At 41.7% G+C, this 22,880-nt stretch overlaps 1 protein-coding gene across 5 annotated transcripts; it reads left to right on the top strand.

Moving 5' to 3' along the window:
• Window positions 1-12,511: 12,511 nt before the first annotated feature.
• Window positions 12,512-21,816, top strand: TAC1 (tachykinin precursor 1). Of its 5 annotated transcripts, none has more exons than XM_048838213.2 (6): window positions 12,512-12,528; window positions 12,948-13,169; window positions 14,606-14,702; window positions 15,674-15,697; window positions 17,340-17,393; window positions 21,184-21,816. In XM_048838213.2, exons 2-6 carry the CDS (start codon window positions 13,047-13,049, stop codon window positions 21,231-21,233), a joined length of 348 nt encoding a protein of 115 aa, XP_048694170.1. In that variant the 5' UTR covers window positions 12,512-12,528; window positions 12,948-13,046; the 3' UTR covers window positions 21,234-21,816. The 5 variants fall into 5 exon arrangements, with proteins under 5 accessions (XP_048694170.1, XP_048694168.1, XP_048694172.1 ...); XM_048838211.2 differs by lacking the exon at window positions 12,512-12,528 and adding an exon at window positions 12,583-12,734; XM_048838212.2 differs by lacking the exon at window positions 12,512-12,528 and adding an exon at window positions 12,624-12,734 and having other exon boundaries at window positions 12,951-13,169.
• The last annotated feature ends 1,064 nt before the right edge of the window (window positions 21,817-22,880 follow it).

Genomic DNA, 22,880 nt, shown 5'->3' with positions numbered 1-22,880 from the left:
CAAGGGGCGCTGAAAACAAAGCTGTGCACAGGGTCCCACTAATTCTAAATCCACCACTGCTAGAGATTAAAGTTTGTTCTTCAGTGCTGTCTCACAGTATACAGATAACATATATGTGACAGTGCTATATACTGGATGTATTATTTATACCTTTATATTAAATGTATAAGCCTTTCTGATTTTTTTCATCTATAGAGGACCAGATTTGCCTGGTGCATATGTGCATAATTTGTGTGCATGTTGATGTCCAATCATACTTTTAAGCTGGCCACTTATACACACAGTTAATACAACTGCATGCACAATCATAAAAACTTGGCCCATAATTTCTAACTGAATAGACAGTACTGTTTGTCTTGGGAAATCATCTATCCAGGCCCATCTCAGGAGTGCTTGTGGGAATCAATAGGATCAACAAACAAATGTTTAAATATGCATGCTGAACTCGGGCTGGGAGGGAGTCACAATTGGGATAGAAACGCAGCATTTTGTGGACATCCCTTAATGACCAAGAAGAAATATAATTAAACTTGCTGCCGAATTAAAAATTGAATGTGTTTGCTGCATATGTATTAACTGGAGAGTGATACAAAGTTAAATTAGACTCAACACTTGATACTTACTCATCCAAACCAAACTGCAAGAGGAGAAATTTATCACAGAGACATATACCCACACCTTTCCAATATATGTGACCTAGTCTCTGAACTGAAAGAAGAAAGACAGCTTTGACTTGGGGATCAAACAACTGTTTGCTATATGAATTTTTAAAGTATCTAAAACTATACTTTCTAACGTAAGCTAAATGCCAGCATAGTGGTGCTTTCTGTAGTATTTTCCTAGAAGTGTTTATTTTTGTACCTTCCTATTTTGCTATTTGTTCTTTATTTTTTTCCTGCCTAAATTTTTAGCAGGGGCAGTCACATCAGATAGATGCAATGAACCTCAGGTGAACCAGAGCCAAGAGGAGATAATAACTTGAGTACAAGTTTCTAGGAAGGTGTCTATTTAGGTACGTATATGGCCATAGTATCTGGGCACTTCACATTTATTAATAGATTTTATCCTTGTTCTTTAGTTGGGGATCTATGGCACAGGGTAGAATAAATGACTTGCCCAAGGTCACACAGGAAGTCTGTGGCTGAGCAAGGAACTGAGCTCAGTTCCCCTGAGTCTGAATCCAAGTCCAGTGCCTTATTCGCTAGACCAGTGGTTCTCAACCTGCGGGCCGCCTGCAGACCAATCAGCACATAGCTGCAGCTCATGTGACATTCTCAGTGCCACACAGGTTTATGGGGGCGGGGGAGGAGATGCAGCACACACAACAAAAAGAGTTGCGTATGAAGCCCACAATGGTAAAAAGGTTGAGAACCACTGCACTAGACAATCCTTCCTTCCAGAAAACTGCACTCTTCTGTTGCCAGGGGTGGTACAGAAGAGCTATGGAGGGCTAGTCTGTGTATGAACAGAGGGAATACCCTGAAAAGCACATGGACCGCCAGTATTAAGACACTGCTATGACTGAAATATCAGGCACTCACAACTGCAGGAAATGCCAAAAGTTAAGGCAGCTCCCAGATTCACCTGACAACATGATACATCCCCCTAATACACTGACCCTAGTGAAGAGCAGAATGTAAATCCGCAAATGAAATCACTGTGACTGACATGCTGTAAATGCAAGGAAAGGAATGGCAAAGAAAACAAAGAACTCTTCAGGATGACAGTATTCGAGGTGGTGGATAGTTTGTAGATTCATAGATTCTAAGAACAGAATGCACCATTACATCATCTATTCTGACCTTAGGATGACCAGATGTCCCAATTTTACAGGGACAATCTAGATTTTTGGGTTTTTTTCTTATATAGGCTCCTATTACCTCCCCCACCCCATACCGATTTTTCACACTTGGTGTCTGGTCACCCTAGACCTTCTGTACAACACAGTCCATTGAATCCCACCTAGTTGCACCAGCACTGAGCCTATTAACTGGTGTTTGACCAAAGCACATCAAACAACCAAAAGCCTGGAAAAAGCCTCACTACAAAATAAAAAAGAGATTGCAGCATGATCCCTGAGTGTTGTGTAATGTGGTATACCCATTAAGAAGATCTCTATGTAAGGTTTCTCATACAAAGGAGCTTTTTTTGGTTCCCAGGTATAGACCATTTCCTGTGTTGTTCAGTGTAGTCCCTCTTTACTGGCAGTCATGTGCTCCAGAACTCAGAGTTGATTTATCTGCTATAGTCTTCTATTAGCTCTCCAAAGAGAAATCAAAACAGTGACAATATGAAATAATCCTTCCCTGAAGAATGCTAGCCTCTGGTTTCCTGAGTAGATAATTCTAACAATGTTTTATCATGATGGTACTTTGAACAGATTTGTGTGTATCTCAACATTGCTAATACCATCTTTTCATTATTGTAATCAGTCATTGGCTATAATAGAGAGATTAACACTGCATGTTCAGACAGAAGGACTGTAATTTTCCCATGTCTCAGTCCAATGCTTTTATCGGATCTTTATACTATAACAAAATGAAGATTCAATAGGACACACAGTATTTGCTTCTACAGCTCTGGTATGTCTACAGACTTCAGACCTTAAAAGTGCAATATTATTACATAAGGAAACATAATTTTAGTTAACTCAGATGTATTCATTATTTTTCTCTCCCTTCAAACCCTGAACAGCTTCTCTGCCATTAATCTCTCTACGCAATGCCTTATTCTGCCATGTCATAGACATATTTGTGTTTCCCCTTTTCCTAATGAATGGAGCTTTACAGCTGTTTGGAACAACTGTGCGGAGAGAACAGATCATGTACCAAGAAGCTAAGACACACAATGCAGTTGAGGAGGTTACCTATAAGGGAGACACCATTTAGAGGCCAAGACACGACTCTGAACCGTGATTGATGATTACATCTTCCTTTGGGCTGAACCTTAGTCTCTTCCTCTTTCCTCCCTTCTGGACCTATGCTCGGTGAGCACTTACAGTGCCAGCAGCACTCCTGAACACTAGCATCCTATTGCCAGCAGGATTTGGAGTGTGGACATTGGAGGTACGGCCAGAACCTGCTTGCGCTACTCACTCCTTCCTAGTCTATGTAACAATCCTGTGGGATTCCCCCCCACCATTCCCAAAATCTTTCAAAAACATTGCAGATCCTTTCATCATAGACATCAAAAAGAATTCTAGAAGAAACAAATGCAAAGTTTTAAACATAAATCTCACCATATCCGGGACTCTATATCAAAGAGTGGAAGAGTGGAGGCGGAGGGATGGATTCTCAGATTTCCTCAGGCGTCATGGTGGCCCCCTAAGAATTACTGAGAGTCAGTTCCTCCTCCTTCTTCCGCTGATGAAATGTAGATCCCAAGCCCTTTGAAGAATCTACATCAGAGCTGTGACAAGCTTTTAAAGTTGCTTGGAAGTCACCATGGACACAGTTGGCAACTTTCACGTGGTAAATAAGTACCCCGCCTTTCACAATAAGCCAAAAATCAAGCTAATCCCATTTCAAAACAAGGCCAAAACAAGCCAATCCCTAAGAACCCCAACACTGTATGTGACTAGTTCCCCCCGAGTGTGCAGTCTGGGACTGTGGTAGGCCCCCTGTGCACCCCTCACTCTCCCCCCTTGCCTCTGCTTGCCTCCACCCCTTTCTCCTGCTTGCTGGGAACCAGTCAAAAAGAAGAAGCAACAAGCTACAAAGCCAAACAAGCTACAAGCCAAAAACAAGCCCAATTTCTGCTTTTTTTCCACAGATTTGGCATGTCTGACCATGGAGTAAGTGGGAGGGAATCACAATGCAATCACAATCGCAATGCAACAAAACAAAATAAACAAAACATCCTTGTAAACAATGTGATGAAAATTCTGAGGTTACCATGACAGCATTAGCAACTATATCTCGTAGTCACCTTTCTCCATAGGACACACTTTCCAGTACAACTAGCTTCTCCATTTATTTAGTTATTGTCATAAATGTCATTATATCCCATCCTCATAGATCCATTTTACACATTCTTCCTTGTTCCTTCCAGCCCAATTACTTAGTACATAATTTTTACCTGACCCACTTAGAACTTGTATGCAGTATAGTTGAAGCTGTGTCAGTCCCCGGATATCAGAGAGACAAGGTGGGTGAGGCAGTATCTTTTATTGGACCAATTTCTCTCTCTCTCACCAACAGAAGATGGTCCAATAAAACATATTACCACCCTTATCTTGACTCTCCACTTAAAACTAGTCAGTAATGCAATTATTGTACTCAAAATGTTTTAAATATTTTAAATATTGTCAGATTCAGAAATGGTGCAATAGGTAGCCATGCCATACAGAGATGTTTTACTGTGATTACCAGAGGTGCTTGAGATCTTGCAACTTTCTCCCTTTTTCTCTTTTTTTCTGCTTCGTCCAAGTTTTTCTCCTTCTCAGCTGTCCCACTTACTTTCTCTCCTGCCAGTTCTTTTCATCACCTACTTTTTATCACACATACAAATGCTAAGTTCAGTGTTTGCAGCAGAAATTCCAACCCACTTTTATGCAGTGTGGAAAAATACTTCATGCTGGGGTCAAAGATTTAGAAGAGAGGCTGGAGAAGAATTGTGAGGAGGAATGAATGAGAGGCAGAGAAATCCTAAACAACATACACAAGATCATAAAAGACTTCTGGGACTTGTGAAGAGATGATGAACTTCACAACAATACACTATTCAATATGTGCTGAGAGGGAAAGAGAGCAAAGCAAAACAAAGCAGAAAATGCATTTGGATTAAAAAACAAGGCTTGTCTTCTCCTTAGCTCAGCCACCAATAAAACTGGTAGCATTAATTTTCTATATTAAGATCAGAATTCAATTAAACTTCTGCTGAGACTACAGTTCTCTCTCCTGCAAAATTCAGACTACTGATTATTTATTTATTTTTAGAACATAAGAATGGCCATACTGGGTCAGACCAATGGTCCATCTAGCCCAGTATCCTGTCTTCCGACAGTGGCCAGTGCCAGATGCTTCAGAGGGAATGAACAGAATAGGGCAAACATTGAATGATCCATCCCCTGCCATCCAGTCCCAGCATCTGACAGTCAGAGTGTGGGGCTGCCTCTCTCACCATCTTAGCTAATAAACATTGATGGATCTGTTCTCCATGAACTTATCTAATTCTTTTCTGAAGCCAGTTATACTTTTGGCCTTCACAACATCCTCTGGCAACAACTTCTATGGGCTGACTTGTGCATTGTGTGAAGAAATACTTCCTTTTGTTTGTTTTAAACCTGCTCCCTATTAATTTCATTGGGTGACCCTTGGTTCTTGCGTTATGTAAAGGAGTGAATAAATCTTCCTTTTTCACTTTCTCCAGACCATTCATGATTTTATAGACCTCTATCATATCCTCCCTTAGTCATCTCTTTTCTAAGATGAACAGTCCCAGTCTTTTTAATCTCTCCTCATGTAGAAGCTGTTCCGTACCCCCTAATCATTTTTGTTGCCCTTCTCTGCACCTTTTCCAATTCTAATATACCTTTTTTTCAGAAGTGGGGACCAGAACTGCACACAGTATTCAAGGTGTGGGTGTACCATGGATTTATATAGTGGCATTATGACATATACTGTCTTATTATAGTGGCTGCTAATATTCTGTGAGCTTTTTACTTTTTTGTTTACTTTTTTCTCTTATGTTGTTGTACACAATACCTCATCAAAGGTTATATCCATATAATAATATATACCTTTTTTCATAAAGTAAATTTTGGAATATAGAGACTTATCAAAAAAAGGCCTTTAATTTGTGTCTGTCATCATTCTGATATGACAAACTTTGGATGTCAGACATCCAGCAGCATATAGGGGCATGTAGAGAAGATGGGTGAAAAGTGACCTTTTTTCATTTGTGGACCCTTAAAAAATTTCGAATGGAGGTGCAGACCCTTTTGTAAGTCTTAGACAGAGTCTGTGGACCCCCAGGTTGAAAAACACTGTTCTAAACTTTCCATATGATTTACCAAATATAAAGTTGTTTGAAGCCTAGGGAGTTAAGAAATTATTTATATTAATTATAGGTTGTACTGTATAATAATATCATTAATATGTTGCTGCTGTTAGGGTGAAACTATGGGGGCCATGGAGAAGCTTGAGAAGACCCATGATGCAGCAGAACACTCATGGTTTCACTATACAAGAAGTCAGGATGTGGAGGAGTAGGCAGGGCCTACCCATCCCCTTTTCAGTTGTGGACCTAAGCTTTGCTATGGTCCACTCCATGGGAGTGTAAAAAAGGACCAGGGTGTAGTGGAGTGCCCAGTGGCCCCATAATTGGTAGGCCCCAACAAGAGAAAGGACAATCTTGTATTTAGGCATGGAACTGGGAGTTGGGACAACTTAATTCGATCCCTGATCCTGCCACAAATATCTTGTGACTTCAGGCAGCAAGCATTCATCAGTGATAATGAATTAGCATAGAAATGTTGATAGATAATCACTCAGGTCAAACTTTTCAAACTTGGGTGTCTATGTCAGGGCAAGGGACCTATTTTATAGTCAACCCAAGGAGATGTAATAAAACCTGAGCAGTTCTGGAGGGCTCTGTGGGGTAATATATTTACTTTGACAGGAAAGAAGATTTGGTAGACCAAGGCCAGTGAGGAAAAACAGGAATCATTGTTTACAGAGATTGCTAGCATCTCCCTTAAACATGACAGGGTGCTTATCTGTGTATAGATCTACATATGCCACGGAGGCTTCGGTAAATGATCACTCCTGAGGATGGATAAAAATCAGGTGTCCATGCTGACATTGTTAGATCTAACTACCATCTTGCATGCCATTGGTCATAAGGTGTTAACTTGCCTGCACGCCCTAGAGGGAATAGCTAGAGTTGGTCTTAGGTGGCTTTGTTCCTATCTCTCAAAGATCTCAGAGTGGTTTGGGGGTATTGTTCTTCAGCCCCAAGGACTCTCTCATAGACTTCTGCAGGATTCCCACTTTTGTTCAGTGTGTATATTGGGCCACTAAAGTAGTAAAGAGGTGCTGAGATGCAGTAAATATTTTCAGCATGCTGATGACACCCGGCTCTCTAACTCCATTTCATCTGACCCCACCAGCACATCACATGCCCTACACAGCATTGATAAAAATTGGGCCGCAAATGAGGGTAAACTAGTTGAAACTCAATCCTGATCAGATGAAAATGATGTTGGTAGGATTGGGGAAGCAATTGGAAAATATTACGAGGACTATATCTCCCAGTGTAACTAGGGAAGTGTGCTCACCAGGTGTGGCTCATGCTGAGAATCTGGGGATACTGTTGAATCTCCAGCAGCTGTTAGATGACCATATAAGTGGCAAGATTGGCTTTTTCTGTCTGGATCTGGCCAGGACACTGAAAACATTTCTTTGGGATGCAGCCCTTGCTACTTTGAGATTCTTGCCTCCCTCTGAGCCTTGTACAACTGAATTTATGGCACCTGCCTTTACAGACAGAAAATACAGTGATTCCCTGTCTCCCCCAACCTCTGCATAAGCATAATTAAACAACATCACACTAGCATATATTCTTTATACATACATTCATATTCACATACATGTGTATTCTATAACTATAAATCCCCATTGCAAGAATTATTTAATATCTGATACATTTGCATTATAGAATTTAAAAACTTAGGTTTCACAGTAGTTCAGCAATCTGGCCACGCTAAATTATAAAACCTGTCTGCTATCTGAGTTCTGCTAATTTATTCCATGTCTCATAAGTATAATGCAAATTGGATACTTCACCAATAAATAATTTTAAGATGTCAAAATCAATCACCATTGTACCATGATGCCGGATCTGTAATCATTCTACTTTCTCTTTAGGCATATATTTATGAGAAATTTAAGAGGTAATCAATCACAACTTCTCTTACTTATGAATAAATAAGACACCTCCTGACTAGAACATTTCAAATGATCTTGCAAAGCTGAAAATGAGAAGTGAAGTTTGTGGATGTTTATATTTATATATATAGAGAGAGGTGAATTAAGATTTATTGGGGCCCTGGGCACAAAAACAATTTGGGCCCCCCATGCCCCGGCAGCCATGCCCACCCACTTTTCAACATGGGCATAGTAGCCTCGGGCAGGAACAGAATGGCAGCGGCAGGGGCTGTCCTTTGTGGCAGAGGGAGCGCCTATGGTGATCAGCTCTCCCACTGCAAAGCACAGCCCTCCTTAGTGGTGCCAGCCTCTTCCTGGTGGGGGGCTGAGGTGGGCCTTAGCCCCCCACTCACCATAGGGCTGTGTCCCCTGCTCCTCCTCTTCCCCCAAGGCCCTGGCCAGGCAGGAAGCTAGAGCTGGGCTGTGGTAAGCGCCACTCATGGAGCCCAGGCCACTGTGGGGTGCCTCAGAGTCTCCACCTGTCCTGGGCGATGCATCCCGTGGGGTGGGGAAACTGGCCAAGGGTTGCTCTTGGGCCCCCTGACTCCCAACCTGAGGCAAGTTGAGAGTCCGGGGCTCCCCACAGTGGCCTAGTCTCCCTGGGCGGCTCTTACCATGGCCCTTCCAGCCTGGCCACGGGGTGGAGTCTCAGGGGAAAAGGAGGAGCAGGGGATGGGACCACAGTTCCTGCACTGGTGTCCCCCACTCCACTTCTACACAGGTTCCGGCGCTGAATTGGCTGGGGCTCCTGGGCATAGGCATACTGGGCCCAGGCATTAATCCACCGCTGTATACACATGCATTATTAGTCTGTATTAGCTGATATTGCTAATAGTTGGTATTAGTTGGACTGGCAAAGTCCTTTGATGGCATACCAGCTGTTCTGTCACATCACTATACTATTGGATTTTTTGTTGCAAACCAACACAGCAGCATAGAATTCAAATAAACATTTCTCAAGTATCCTCACAGAGAAATTATCATTTTAGAGTGATCTGAAAAACAACACTCTGTGTAGTTTTTCAGACACAATTGCTTCACAGTTTTTCCATTTGAGTTGGGATTCATGCAATGACAGGGTTTTTTTAATACAACTCCTAAATATGAGTCTAGAAGAATGCCTGATTAATAATACTGAAGTCTTCTTCCCTTATTATAATTTGCATGAGAAATACTGAACATTTGGAAGACCTTTGATCCCATTATCTCTGGATTTGTGAGCCAAAATTTCTGTATCTGTTGTGTGAAATTATAGGGCCTAATATTGTAATCTCTCATGCTCATTTGCAAACAAATTGATAGTATGATGTAAAACTTACTAATATCCTGTAATTCTTTTTTACTGTCATGTAAGAAGCTACATTGCATGTACCCAGTGGTTAGGGGCCAAATCCTGCAGTTCCTTTAATTCATACTGGCCAGTGATGTAGGTGTCTCAAGTATTAAAAAGAACCCGGTGACACAACTGTGCTAAAAAATACATGATTATCTTCGCCTCGGAGTAATAACAATAGTATATTTAGCTTTAGCACTTCTGAGACATAGATTTCAAAGTGTTTGACAAAGGTAGGTAGGTCATTTCCTCTTTCACAGATAAGCAAACTGAAAAGCCAATGGGGGGGGATCACATTGACTACAAGGGGAGCAGTATGGAGCCCCAACATGACTCATTTAAGATAATACCAAGAGTTAGTGACAGAATTACAAATAGTCGTGTCTCCCCAACTCCTATTCTTGTGCCCTATGTACTGGATTGCACTTCTGTCCCCATCATTCTATGCCCTCTCTCTCATGTTAAAGATGGGCACTTTTGCTGGGGCCCCACTTTTGCCAATTAGCCCTGAGATGGGCTTCTCAGTTTATTAAAAGTCCATAGTGCAATTTTTGTGTGTAAGGTTCAAAAGGGCAGGAAAACCTCGAGCAATCAGCTCATTGTATGACTGGGAAGAAAAAAGTGAGCTTGCCCTTTTAGTCAATGTTCAGTCTCACCCAGAATACTAGATAAGACAGTGATAAAATGCTTGAAGTTACTGATACCTATAAAAAAGAGAAACGGCTAGACTATATCCGTTTTAATTTTGTGGTCTCTCTTTCTCTCTCTCTAAAAGAAAATCTTTCTTGTCTAGAAGATCATAGGGCACACTGTGATTGTTGTGGCCATTTTGATGACAATTTAATACTGCTGGACAACTAGGACTTGATAATGTCAGTTCATCATGGCTAAAATATTGAAGCTTGAGTGCATAGAATTGTCTTCAGTGGGAGCTGTGGATAGTCAGCACCTCTGCAAATCAGGATCTTTACTGTGGTGCCTACATGTGGATCTAGGTGTTACATATTAGGTACTCAAGTTTGTACATTTTGGCCCTTTTGTCCACAGACGCCCACTGAAGACTGACATGGGACAACCACATGCCCAGAGAAGACTAACATGGGATAACCAAAGCACAGCAAAACCAGAAAGGGCTAGATCTTTAAAGCTCATGTGTAAAATGGGACAAAATGCACAAAAGCACAGCAAGGAAAAGAGATGGCTGAATTCTCCAATGTTGGCTCAACAATGCCATTTCCACCAATGTGTCTATAGGTGTAATGAGTATGAAAGGGACTTGTGCTGGGACAGATTTATGGAAGAAAAGGAGTCACAAGAGTGATTATCACTTTATGGTTAACTTTTTCTTTACCGGTCTCATCTGAAACCAGCGGTGTCTTTCATCTAGCAATGGGATTGCAGTGCCACAGGATTAACCAACTAAATGTCAATGGGCCATTCTGGGAGGGAGGCTTAAAATTGTGTTAGAAGGGCCATTTCAGTAACAGCATTCTGAAACAATAGGAACAATGGAGTCAGAAAACAAATTGCCATTTCCTGGAAAATGTCTTCCTTTCTAAAAATATTAATAGTTACTGCCATGCCTTGAATTAAGTGATTTATCTAGACAGCACTAATGCACATTCTGCCAGTACAGGTGCTGGTGTACAGCTAAAGTTAAAAGAACATCATCATGCATATAAGTAACCTTAAATAAGACAGACCAGCTATGTGAACTGCAAGGGAAGCTAAATGGTTATCTGAGTTGAATGTCTTAAGTCACACAAAACTGTCATATGAAAAAGGATAAAAGTCCAAACTCTCTGTTGGAGTAGATTGGCACCACTCCAGTAAAGTCATTTGTACCATCAGAGAGTTTGACCCCAAATCTTTATCATTCAGCTGCCTTATATTAGAAGATTTGGTAGTGGGATATATCGATGTCTAGACATAAATGTTCCTGAGTGTAATGTAATTATGTCTCAGAACTCATTTCTGTTTACATGCTAAACTGCTGTGAGCAGGACAAGACCATCTAAAGAAATAATATTACAGGGAGAATATATAGTTTAAACATAAAGGAAAGATAATGTATTTCCATAACATGCACAAAAATAAGCAATGTTTCAATTAGGGGAGAGAGAGAGAGAGCGGGAGATGGTAAGAGCTGCAGTCAAATATCCCAGCAAAAGCTAATTTTTTTTCTGTAGGGACTTGTTTCTCATCAGTGCAATTTTATTGTTGGTATAATCATCTCTTACCATAATTCACACCCAAAGTGGTAAAGTGCAAATTACTTTCAAAACCACATCTTTTATAACCACAGAAAAGAGGGAGAGGGAGAATCTGGAAAATGAAGAACTGTAGCCCAAAGAAGCTTCTGTTGTACTGCTTTCACTTGCCAGCAAATCTTTCAGTGGGTACCCTACATCTGACATCCTTTTCAGAGGTTAAATGCAATCTATTATCAGATCTGTGTCCCTTAAAGAAAGATAAACAAAAAAACAGAGCAAACATTTTTTTTCCAAGAGATGTGTTATAGAAAAATGCATCTGATGTACTAAAGATGTAAAAGGACCTGATCCAAATATCACTGGAGTCAATGGAAAGGTTCCCATTGATTTCAGAGGGCTTTGGATCTGACCCTTATTGCAAACTAAACCTTCATCATTTCCATTCCATGTCTTTTCTTCCAAAGTACCAACAGAAAGAGATCCTGCACCTGTACTGGGCATCTGAGGACAATGCAATAATCCCCTGATAAATTAATGTGTATTGAGCTATCCAAGATGACAAGAAGCCAGGATTCATTCCTTTTCATTTGCATTAGGTGATCAATACTGAATGTTCTACAGAGGAGTCACACTGTTGTGTAATAGCTTCCTAATTAATTGTAGCTTTCATTAAGGAATGCCGGGCATGGGCGTTATTTTCAAGTGTTTAAAGTGATTCTTCGGTTTTCTTGTAGTAATACTTAGGGGTCCTTTCAGCTCATTTTCCGTGCACCTGCCCTGACGTGTGAAATATTATCATGAAGTTGCTTTGAATGCGTCACTTGCTCTGCTCTGATGACTAATCTTTGGTGTCAGGGGACAGTGGATCAAAATCCGTCTCTGAGCTGATGGCAGGAGTTGCGGGTTGGAGATGGGCGCCTTCTGCGCAGACTTTGCGTCATTTGAAACCCAAAAGGAATGTAGTTTGTGGTGGACACGGACACTCAAGGGGTCACCTCCAAGGAAAGGCTCCTTCCGGGGGTCAGAGGGAAAGAGGAAGGAAGGGATACTCAGAGTAATTGACTATTGATCGCAAAATACAGCTGGGGGGAGGGGGGGCCTGTCACGTGTTTCACATAACTACAAGGAAGTAATTAGATTTAGGCAAATGAAGCTCCCTTGGCCCTCCCCATCTCCAGGTATATAAACTGGAGAGCTCTCGGGCATGCATTCAGACACGCTAGGAGAGAGCAGCGGAGAGCGTCGCGCTTCCCCATTGCAGTAAGTGCGCTCAGCCCCCGGGACGCGCCAGCCGCTGTAGCACATTCCTCTGTGCGGAGACTCTGTTGTTAGGACCTAGGTGGCGATTCCTCCTGCCCATTGCTTTGCTCGTTAGATCTTGTCTATGCTGAGATGCGCGGTTCCTCTTGGGACGGATGCGGAGGGGGAGAGGAGTTATATGCCGTACTCACGCCTTTCTTTTCTTTGTTACAGCAGACAGCAACTTCGAGCAACTGGCCGGAGGGCTCGGGACACTCGTCCGCCACCCACCCACCGCACTAGGGGTACTGCCTAGCAGGAGGAGAGGCGAAGATGAAAATCCTCGTCGCTTTTGCAGTGCTTTTCCTAATTTCAGCGCAAGTATTTGCAGAAGAAATCGGAGCCAATGATGATCTGAATTACTGGTCTGACTGGTCCGACACTGACCAACTCAAGGTGAGCTAGAGAGCCTGGAAATGCTCAGCTCATGCAAGTAAGTCGAGGGGCAGCTTTTATAAGTAAATGCATGAGCTTTGGGCGCCCGTCAGGCGAGAGGATTCTGATCTTTGTCTTGCAGTGTGTCTTACCGTTACATTTCCTAATTTATAAACGCTACAACCCATTTCCGTTTAAGACCGAGAGGTGACGACTGCCAATGAATTGCTGGGTGACTGCCAGCACTTAGCCCTTTAATATGCGGGTCCAGCGCGTTAAACGGTTACTGTCTTTGGGTGGCTCCCAAACCCGCTTCTGGTCCAGGTAACTGATGCGTGCCGCTTTCACACCAGGTTTAACAAGGTTCCCCCCTCTGCGAGAGCAACTCGCGAGTCGTTGTTCTCACGAAGGGCAGGGAGCCGAGTGACATCGGGGAAAGCTGTTACGCAGTGAAACACCTCGCTCCCGACGCAGTTCGCTTGCGGCTGTGAAGCCGTAACGGGTAGATGGGGAGCTCCGAGCGGGGCGCTGCAGCCGCAGTGAGACGGGGACGAGGGCGTGTGCGCTGGGGGGACATTACTCCCAGGTCTGTCCGAGTCGGGTGGCCCTCTGTGGGGTGGGCTTGGCGGCGAGCCGGGGGACAACACTTGGCAGTGCCGCGGCAAGGTAACTTTTGCCTCCGCGTGCCATAGCCCAACCGACCCGCTTTCCCCGGGACGTACGAGTGGACTCGTTTGAAAAATAACCCGGCCCCAGGACGCAACTCTGGCGACACGTGCCTCCTTCCCGCTCCGTGCGAGCGGCCGGCTCCGCCGCCGGCCACCCCCAGCGGGGGCGCCCCGGCCCAGCGAGAGAGAAAATGCCCATCCCCCCGCGCCGGGCCTCCTTCCTCTGAGGCGTGGCCGCGCCCCTGGGGCCGCTGGGCCCCCCGCTCGCCGCGTGTCTCTTGGCCCGTCCCCGTTCCCCGGCGGACACCTGTTGCCAGACGGCTGCTGCCGCGTATTCAGGCGCCTACCGCAAAGCGTGTGGCCTGCAGCCCGGGCACGTGGCGGTTCCCCTGGCACTGGCCAGCCTAGCTGAGGCAGGCGGGGGAAGGTGACCAACCCTGATCGGACCTGCACGCACAAAATAGTTTTCCTCCAGGCGAGCCACCAGAATCCAAACGGATCGAAATCCCCCTTTTGGAAAGCAAGGCGCCGCTCCGGCTCGATCCCGGTTCAGATTGCCCTTACCCTACAGCCGCTTCTTCTCAAGCACTCGCGGTGCAGAGTCCACAGGCAGGCAGCAGGCGTGCCCGGTGCAGCACGGACCGGCAGCCAGAAGTTTGTAATGGGGCTGCTGGGGCCTAGTCTTAATTTGCTGGATGCTATTCCGGGGACTCCCCGGGTTTTTTTTCCCCCCTCCCGGATCTCCAGGCTGTGGTGCGTAAAATGCTGACACTCCCCTCTACATTTCAGGAGGAGCTGCCCTTACCCTTGGAACACTTTCTGCAGAGAATTGCCAGGAGACCCAGACCCCAGCAGTTCTACGGGTTAATGGGCAAACGAGATGCTGGTGAGATTGCATTCCCTTTCTGTGCTAGAGGACTGATTTACACACATCCGAATCTAGGGGTCCTTTAGCCTCCTGCCTTTTAAACCACTTCACAGTTCACAATTCTCTCTGCTATTGAGGAGGCACTATAGGCATTTCGGTTCATGTAGTGTCTTTGAACTGGACTGCGCCCAGTTTATGACAACTCATTTTGAAGAAGAGGTAATGAGGATAAAATGGGAATTTGTTTCAATTTTTTTTTTCTGTCATGAGTGAGACTTACAATCACCCCTGGCAAATGTAAATCTGACCTTAAATGCTTTAAGAGAAAGCAAACACACAGATGTGGAAACCAATTTCATTTTGCTTCCCAGGGTACAATCAGCATAAATTATTTTGAGTACCATTTTATGTCCGGATTATTTTCAGGACCATCTCAAAGATACATCATTGTAGACCTCTTTTCAGCATAACTATCTGTGCCTTTTATAATAATTTGTTTTAAATATAAATTAAATGTACTCCAGCTACTGTAAGTGTTTTTTATTTTGGATAAAATTAATCCATCACTTGGAAAAACAGCAGACATATGATTTGGTCTTTATAGTAAACAATTCTTAAGTGCACACACATTTTGTAAACACAATTAAGAAAATAATCAAATGAGATTTGTGGGCTGGAATGTATGCCTTTAAATTATTATTGTCCTGATTTCTAGTTCAAAAGGTTTACTAAGAACGGGGGAAATAACTATTTTGAGTCTTAATGAAAGTTAACTAATTGTGTCTTGATTTATAGAAGATATTATATTTTAGTCATTAATATACTGTATAGCTCAATGATTGATCTGGCAGTGAATTATTGCACTAATTCTCCAAGACTGGGAATATACAGATTACAAGGTTGTTTCTATTTCTTCATAGACATCACATAGAGATCACTTTTTTATATTTATCACTATTAAAGCTACTTTTTTTTCCCCCTTCCTCTAGGATATGGCCAAATCTCTCATAAAAGTAAGTTGGAAAAGATTTTTTTTCCTAAACAATTATCTAAACAAGTACAAAGTGAGAAACTGAATTGTTCTAATTTTGAGGTTTCTATTGTGTCACCATAGCTTGGAATGCTAGTGTTTCTTACTAAAAACACTGAAACCAAGAGTGGAAGAGAAATATTTCTAGCTCTGGGTTTACCAAATAATCTAACTAGAGATAGGCTTGATCATGGTTACCTACTCTGAACAGCCCCTCTTTGGGGCTGTCTCACAGTCAGTATGGGATTACTCCCAAAATCAAGATACATGGATTTAGATGGCAGAAGCAAGCAAACTATAACTTCAGATCCCTGGTTTGATTCCTGATCCAAAGTTTACACTTGAGATATATCAATGTTCTAAATTAAGTTATATTATATCTAACTGATGAATGAGTTGTCACATAAGCAAGTGCACCTGCCAAGATGAATCAGTGGCAACATGAATCAGCGTGGACATCCTCATTCTTGTATGTCACCCAGGAGAAATCATATCATTCACACTGAGATGTATTTTTTCCCCCTCTGGAACTGTCGAAGATGCTTGGATGAAATTCAAAAGCATGGCTTTTAATAAGTAAAGATTGATGATTTTAGATTTTGTGAGACCTTAGCTATCCAAGGAGGTTAAAAACATGCCAGAGTTCTGTGCTAATGGCTAGACTTTATCACTGGGATTACTTGTCTGAATGACAACTTTAAAAAGTCTCATCCTAAAGCTCATGCCAGATAACCAGATGTAGCTACTGGTTGAAGCCAAAATTATAGCCTTCAAATGTCGTCTTTATGAAGATCAGAGAGATTGACCTCTGAGAGGTTTTATGGTAATTTCCTTGATTATGTGTTCATAATACAGGATAAAACTCTTTCCAAAGAGGAATTTGCACACTTTGTTCACATCAGAATAGTAAAATAGAAGTAGATCCTTTTCAAAGTGTTTCTCTCGTTGTTTGAAATCAGGCTAGCTACTGCTACAGGTGCCGCATACATTATGGGCTAAATCCTGCAACTCTTAACAAGCCTCAGTGAGTGCTTCCAGGGTCACAAATGGAATAAGGACTGCAAAATGTGGCCTCACGAGAAGTTAAAAATCCTGTATAGGCCAGGCTGTGGAGTCCTAACACATATTGGTAGGTACTTAGCATTTACTTCTGTGTAGTCCTTTGACTAACCAGCATGACTAAGGACTCCATAATTTGGCCCATAGAGTCCTTTGGTCCATATTATTTTATGTGAAATAATTCATGGAACAGATAATCCAACAGACCCAAGATACAGGAAGCAGAAGTCTGTCAAGCTATAGGGCCTGATCAGTCTTCTATTGAAGTCACGGGAAGTTCTACCATTGGACTACAATGAGGTCAAAATTGGCATCAGTTATCTGGTCACAGTCTGTTTTTAGCCACAATGGAAAGGCACTTACTAGCTCTGGATCAGACCCGATGAGATAGGTGAGGATGATGTGCATTCTCCATTTATACTACATTTCAAGTGGTATCAACTTTAGTAAGTAGGAAGAATATTTGTGGAGTCTACATCTTCCTTGTATGTCTCATGAAAACAAATTGCCTCAGAAAAACTGCATATTGAAAATGTATTAAAACACCCCCAAATATATTTTTTCAGGGTATAAAACAGACTCCTTTGTTGGACTTATGGGCAAAAGATCTTTAAATTCTGGTATGTATAAACAATGGCTAAGACTAAAACTACCTCTTAATTCTACTATTACCGTTTCATTCTCTCCCAATAAACTGAAGAAGCAGTCTTGACGTGAGGCAATTCATAAATGACAGATGAGCTCTTATAAGAGGGGGAAAAGTTGCTTAATAAAAATATTTTAATCTGAAGGTCATTTCAGTGCTTATGAAAATGAGGGAGGATGGGCAATAGCTTGAGCCAGGCACAGTTCACAGGTGCCATCTAAATTTCCCTAAAGAATTCTGCTTAAGCCCCTCAATCCTGACCTGTAGCATCCATGTTGTTCCAGTTCTCAGAGGATTTGAACCTAGATCACCTCAGGTAGAAGGTGCACTACCTCCTGCACCAACTGACTTTTGGAGGTTTAATGGGAAACTGTTTTTATCTTGTACACTACTGACTGTGAGCTTAAAGTCCTCCCATCAAAAGTGGCCCCACCTTTTGCCACAAGGTGTAAAGGTTTTATTTGTTAAACATCCACAACTTTTGTGAACTTTTAATTTTACATTCAAATAATGACTCAATAAACAAAGTGAAGCAGCACTTTAAACTACTAAAGTATTGCAGACAAGTGCTCACCATGACTTTCCCTCCCCTTTCCCCATATTATATACATTTCCCTTAATCTTGCCTGTTTTTATTGTGAATATTGCATATGGATAACTCCAGTCTTCCGTTGGCTGTAACTTGCTTTATCCACAAAGCATTAGTTAGCTATCCAGAAAAAGATTTTTTTTAAAGTGATCTAATGCCTGTTTGAGAATTATTTCAGTAGCTTTACTGTTTTGTTAAATGGATTATAAAAGTTAAATGGCCACAAACATTTTGATATTACACAGGTGCACATTGTAAACTATTTTCTGTAATTACAGTTGTCAGTGATTTTATTTTTAACTAGACTGTAGTCAAAGATGTAATATAGGTCTCTATATCCTAACTAGTTTTGCAAATTTCCCTGAATCAGGAGCAATTCAGTATAGTTGCTCTTACTGTGAGGGTAATAGTGATTAAATGTACATATACTTGTAATACATATTTGCTGCTATAATAGCAAATGGCATCAAGTGATAAATCTGCTTCAGTTTACTTTAGGATTAAATTTACCTTATTATTTTAAGTATGAAAATCAGAGATGCAGTGAGTGTAAAATGCTCTTCTTTGATTACTTTCAAATTTGCTGGTATAGTTAGAATACAACTATGTGGTTAGTTAACTATAACCTGGATGAATAATGAAGTTGTAGACAGGCTTTTTAATAGTAACATACCAGCCTGATAGGTAAACCAGTTTCTTAGAATTTAGCATTCATACTCCTCTGCCTAGTTGGGAAATGAGGATGGAATAGTAAAGGTTTGATTCTGCTTCTGTTAAAAAGTATGCAGTTCAACCACAACTGCAACATTGTTTGCCCCTATACAGATCAGGAAAAGGTTCCTGAGGAAGATTTTCTTCATTTAAGAGTAAAGTTATATGTTGGAAATGTGCTGGGTTTCTCCCCTCGCTGGCTAATACAATTTCTTCAGAAAATTACTAAGTCCTGGCATTAGGAGAGGCTTTGTATGGAAGCTATGCTAATGTCCCTTCTGGTGGGTGGAAATTTAAATTAGAGGTCCCGTGGTACCATAATCCTGGTGATTTGCCCAACATTTCCTGTCTCAGTAAAGCAGGTTCCAATATGTAATGCCTTGATCTGCAAAAAGTTAATGCAGGCAGATCCATGCACCCACTCAGAGCCTCATGAAACCTATTAAAATCAATGGCCTGCAGATAGCCATGATAACTAAATAACCATAAATGCCAGGGGAATTTATACTGATAAGGGGTACAGAAATTGCAGGTACTGGGGGCATGGCAGCACCCACTGGCTTGAAGTGGTTTCCATCATATATAGGGTTTAGTTTGTTCAGTGGTTTTCAGCAGCCCACTATAAAAATTGTTCCAATACCATTGCAGATCATGATTTGTGTATAGTCCAGAATACTTTTTCAGTGAATTCAATAGTAATACCTTACTTTCTTTAGCAGAAAGTAAGATATTATCAAAACTTAACCAGAGAGTAATGTTTTAGTGTTTAATTAGACACACCCTGAAAGCTGTTTCTTTAATTTGGGCCTTCACTTGGTTTTTCCTTAACTCCTATGGAGCAGAGTCATAACTCAAGATGTGCAGCACTGGATCCCTCAAAATTAGCAAGGCATTTGCATGTAATAGTTATGCATCTGCATGCTTTACTGAGCATGGCTAGGAATATTCTTGATGTCAGAATGGGGGAAAGGTCTCCCTCATGATCCATGACACAGCCTTCTGGCTTAGAGGCAGATATAATTATGATTAAAAAGGAAAAGCAATGAATCCCCTAAAACAGACTTTTGGAAGATGCAGAGGTTTTGGTTTATGGCTGCTTGAAGAATTCCTCTAGAACAGGGCTTCTCAAACTTATTTGATCGGACCCTGCTTCTTTGTGTCTGCAGGTGTGCGCACGCGCACACCCCCCCCCCCACACACACACCCTTTGGGAGGCCCACTCCATAGTTGAGAACTGCTGCTCTAGAACAAAGGGGGGAGGGATAGCTCAGTGGTTTGAGCATTGGCCTGCTAAACCCAGGGTTCTGAGTTCAATCCTTCAGGGGGCCATTTGGGATCTGGGGCAAAAATTGGGAATTGGTCCTGCTTTGAGCAGGGGGTTGGACTAGATGACCTCCTGAGGTCCCTTCCAACCCTGATATTCTATGAAAGAACAAGGCACCTCAGTACTCCTCATTCTTTTTGCTGATGCAGACTAGCACAGCTACCACTCGGAAACCTGCTCTAGAACAGAGGCAGACGGCACAGCTGAGACCTCCCACCTTCTGTGGGGCACTATGTGAAGAAATTAGTGCCAGTGGCAAGACAGGAAAGCAATCCTAAAGACCCTGTGGGTTTGTGCTTTTGTTTAAAAAAGCAAAACTAGTATGGGAGATGCAAAAGGCTAGACCAGGACTCTCCACACACATCTCTCCCCTTACGGTGGAAGGGGAGATCAGCTGTCTTCACAGCAGCATCCACCCTTCCCTCTGCAAACAGTTTGTTGATAAATGTGAGGCAGGAGTGAGTTGGGGCAGGCAGTGGGTGGGAGGTCTCTCTGAGGAGAAAGAACATAGTTCCTTCAGCTGGCCTTCTGGAGAGTATCAAGGAGAGGTGTGCCTGAGGGTATCTTAAGTTTTCCACCTGCCTCAGTGAGAAGGTCCTCCTTTCAGAGGGATCCTGGGGACAGCAGTGGTCAGTGGAATTCCTAGTAGCAAGGCACCATTCGAACCATCTGTCAAGAAAGCCACGGTGGTCATCCAGCATACAGAGCTAGCACAGAGGTTCAAAGCCTCCATGCAGATGGATATGACCTATTACAGACCCTAGGAGATCTGCAGTGGATTGTGGGTGAGCCCCATAGCTCACCCCTAATCTGGAAGTGACTTAAGGTCCCACTCCTCAGAATGGCTGGGATTGAGACTACTGGGGAGCTAGCATACACACACAGCTTCCAGGAGCAAACTGCATTGAGGAAATAAAGCATATAGGCCCAATCTTGAAAGGAGCTGAAAGCCCTCAACTTTTACTGACGTAATTGGGAGTTGAGAGTACTGATAATCTCATTAGGCTCAGGCCCTTAATGTATTGCTCAGAACTAAATGGTGCAACACAGTGAAATGTGGTGATACATAAAACTTGCTATGTTTTATATGACTCCTGGTGCTTATTCTATTTATACAACACTTACACTTTTTTCCCCTAGGGTTCTCTGAAAAGAACACAGCACAGAATTACGAACGAAGGCGTAAATAAGACATTCCTATGTATTTATTAAACGTCATTTGTTTAAATGGCCAATGCAGTGTAATATAAACTATCCACTGTAAGGACTAATTATTTAATAGTTGTTGGTTTTTTGAGTTGTAAATTCAATAAAATGATTATTTTTCATAGTGTGGCAGCGATACGTGTTGTATAAGTGTGTTTTAGGTCTAAAACGAAGACTCCCCATGGAACTGAAATCAGTGACATTTCACAACAAAGCACATTATTTGAAATGACCTGTAAAGATATGTTCACCAAATAACAAAAAAAGGAAATAAAATTATTTTGTTAATTTAAAGCAATCTTATCCGCTTCACTACCAGTGCAGAACAGAACTGCTGTACAGTCTAGTGCCTCAATTTCTTTCCATGGTTTAAAATGTACTGTAATTTTCATATCAAAAATATATTTGTATCATTGCAGCATGTTTTATGTTTTGTGACTGCGTATATATATATATCTATTTAAACAAAAGAGGTTTGAATGTGAATCCAAAGTCTTCAGTTCATAGTCTGAAATTTTATGATAGTAACATTTTAAATAAAAAATACTTTTGGGATTTTGCAACATACCTTGGGTAGACTGGTGGAATTATTTCAAACCCAGAATCATCTGAAATAAGATGCAAACTAAGAAAAGATATTGGACTCTAGGAGCAGAAGAAAGCCGGTTATAATTACAGGACTTCATTTTGCTGGGCAAAATATAAGCTTTCTACATGGGGGGGAGGGGTTAAAACTTTGAGGATTCTTTCTAGTTCTGTTTTTAGCGGGAGGGATTCCAGCCAGCTGCCCCTGAGTTGATATATTATGGGCTCAGTCATACAAGGTGCTGAGACCCTTCAATTTCTATTGAAATAAAGCTCAGTACTGTGTAGAATTGGGTCCTATGGCCAAACTCCCCTGGATTCTGCAACTGTGGGGCCACAGAATTGTTCTGTCTTGAGGGCCTAATCAAATCAGGAACTGTAAAACTGTGAATTATACAGAAGAAAAATGGCTATTTGGCTCTCTCAAGTGTTCCTCTTCTACATAGCACTCACCGTCCTCTCCACAAAAGCAAATGCTGAAAAGCCACTCACATCAGGGAAAACAATACACAGCATTTAGTTAGCGTTCTACCTGTTCAAAGTATTGTACAACCAATAACTAATGCCACCTTATAGAGCTGGTCAATAATTTTCTAACTAAATGTTTCTGTGTTGGAACATTATTGAAATTGAAACATTGCCAGGAATGTGTCAATTTTGACAAAATTTGAGTTTGAAAAAAATTGAAATGAAGCATTTTTGATTTTTTACTTTGAAAAGAAACTTTACCTTCTGAAATTACTGTTCTTTTCTTTTGTATTAAAATACAATATTAAAATGGAAAATGGAAGAAAAATGTTAAAAGTCAAAACCAGAATGAAGCATTTCAATTCTGTTTATATAATGTTTCTATTGATCTGAAACAAACTTTTTAAAAGCTTCATTTATTAGGAAATTTTTAAAAAATGACATTTTGTTCTGATGCTGAATGAAGACAAATTTTGAAATATTGGAATTTTGGATAGATGGAAATGCCATTTCCCGATGACCCCGTTACTGGAAAGGTGGGTAAGAAATATTTGCCCCATTTTACACATAGCAATTTG

This window comes from Caretta caretta, chromosome 2 (genome assembly GCF_965140235.1).
Source record: "Caretta caretta isolate rCarCar2 chromosome 2, rCarCar1.hap1, whole genome shotgun sequence".
Lineage (NCBI taxonomy): Eukaryota > Metazoa > Chordata > Testudines > Cheloniidae > Caretta > Caretta caretta.
This window is presented reverse-complemented; position numbering and strand designations above follow the sequence as displayed.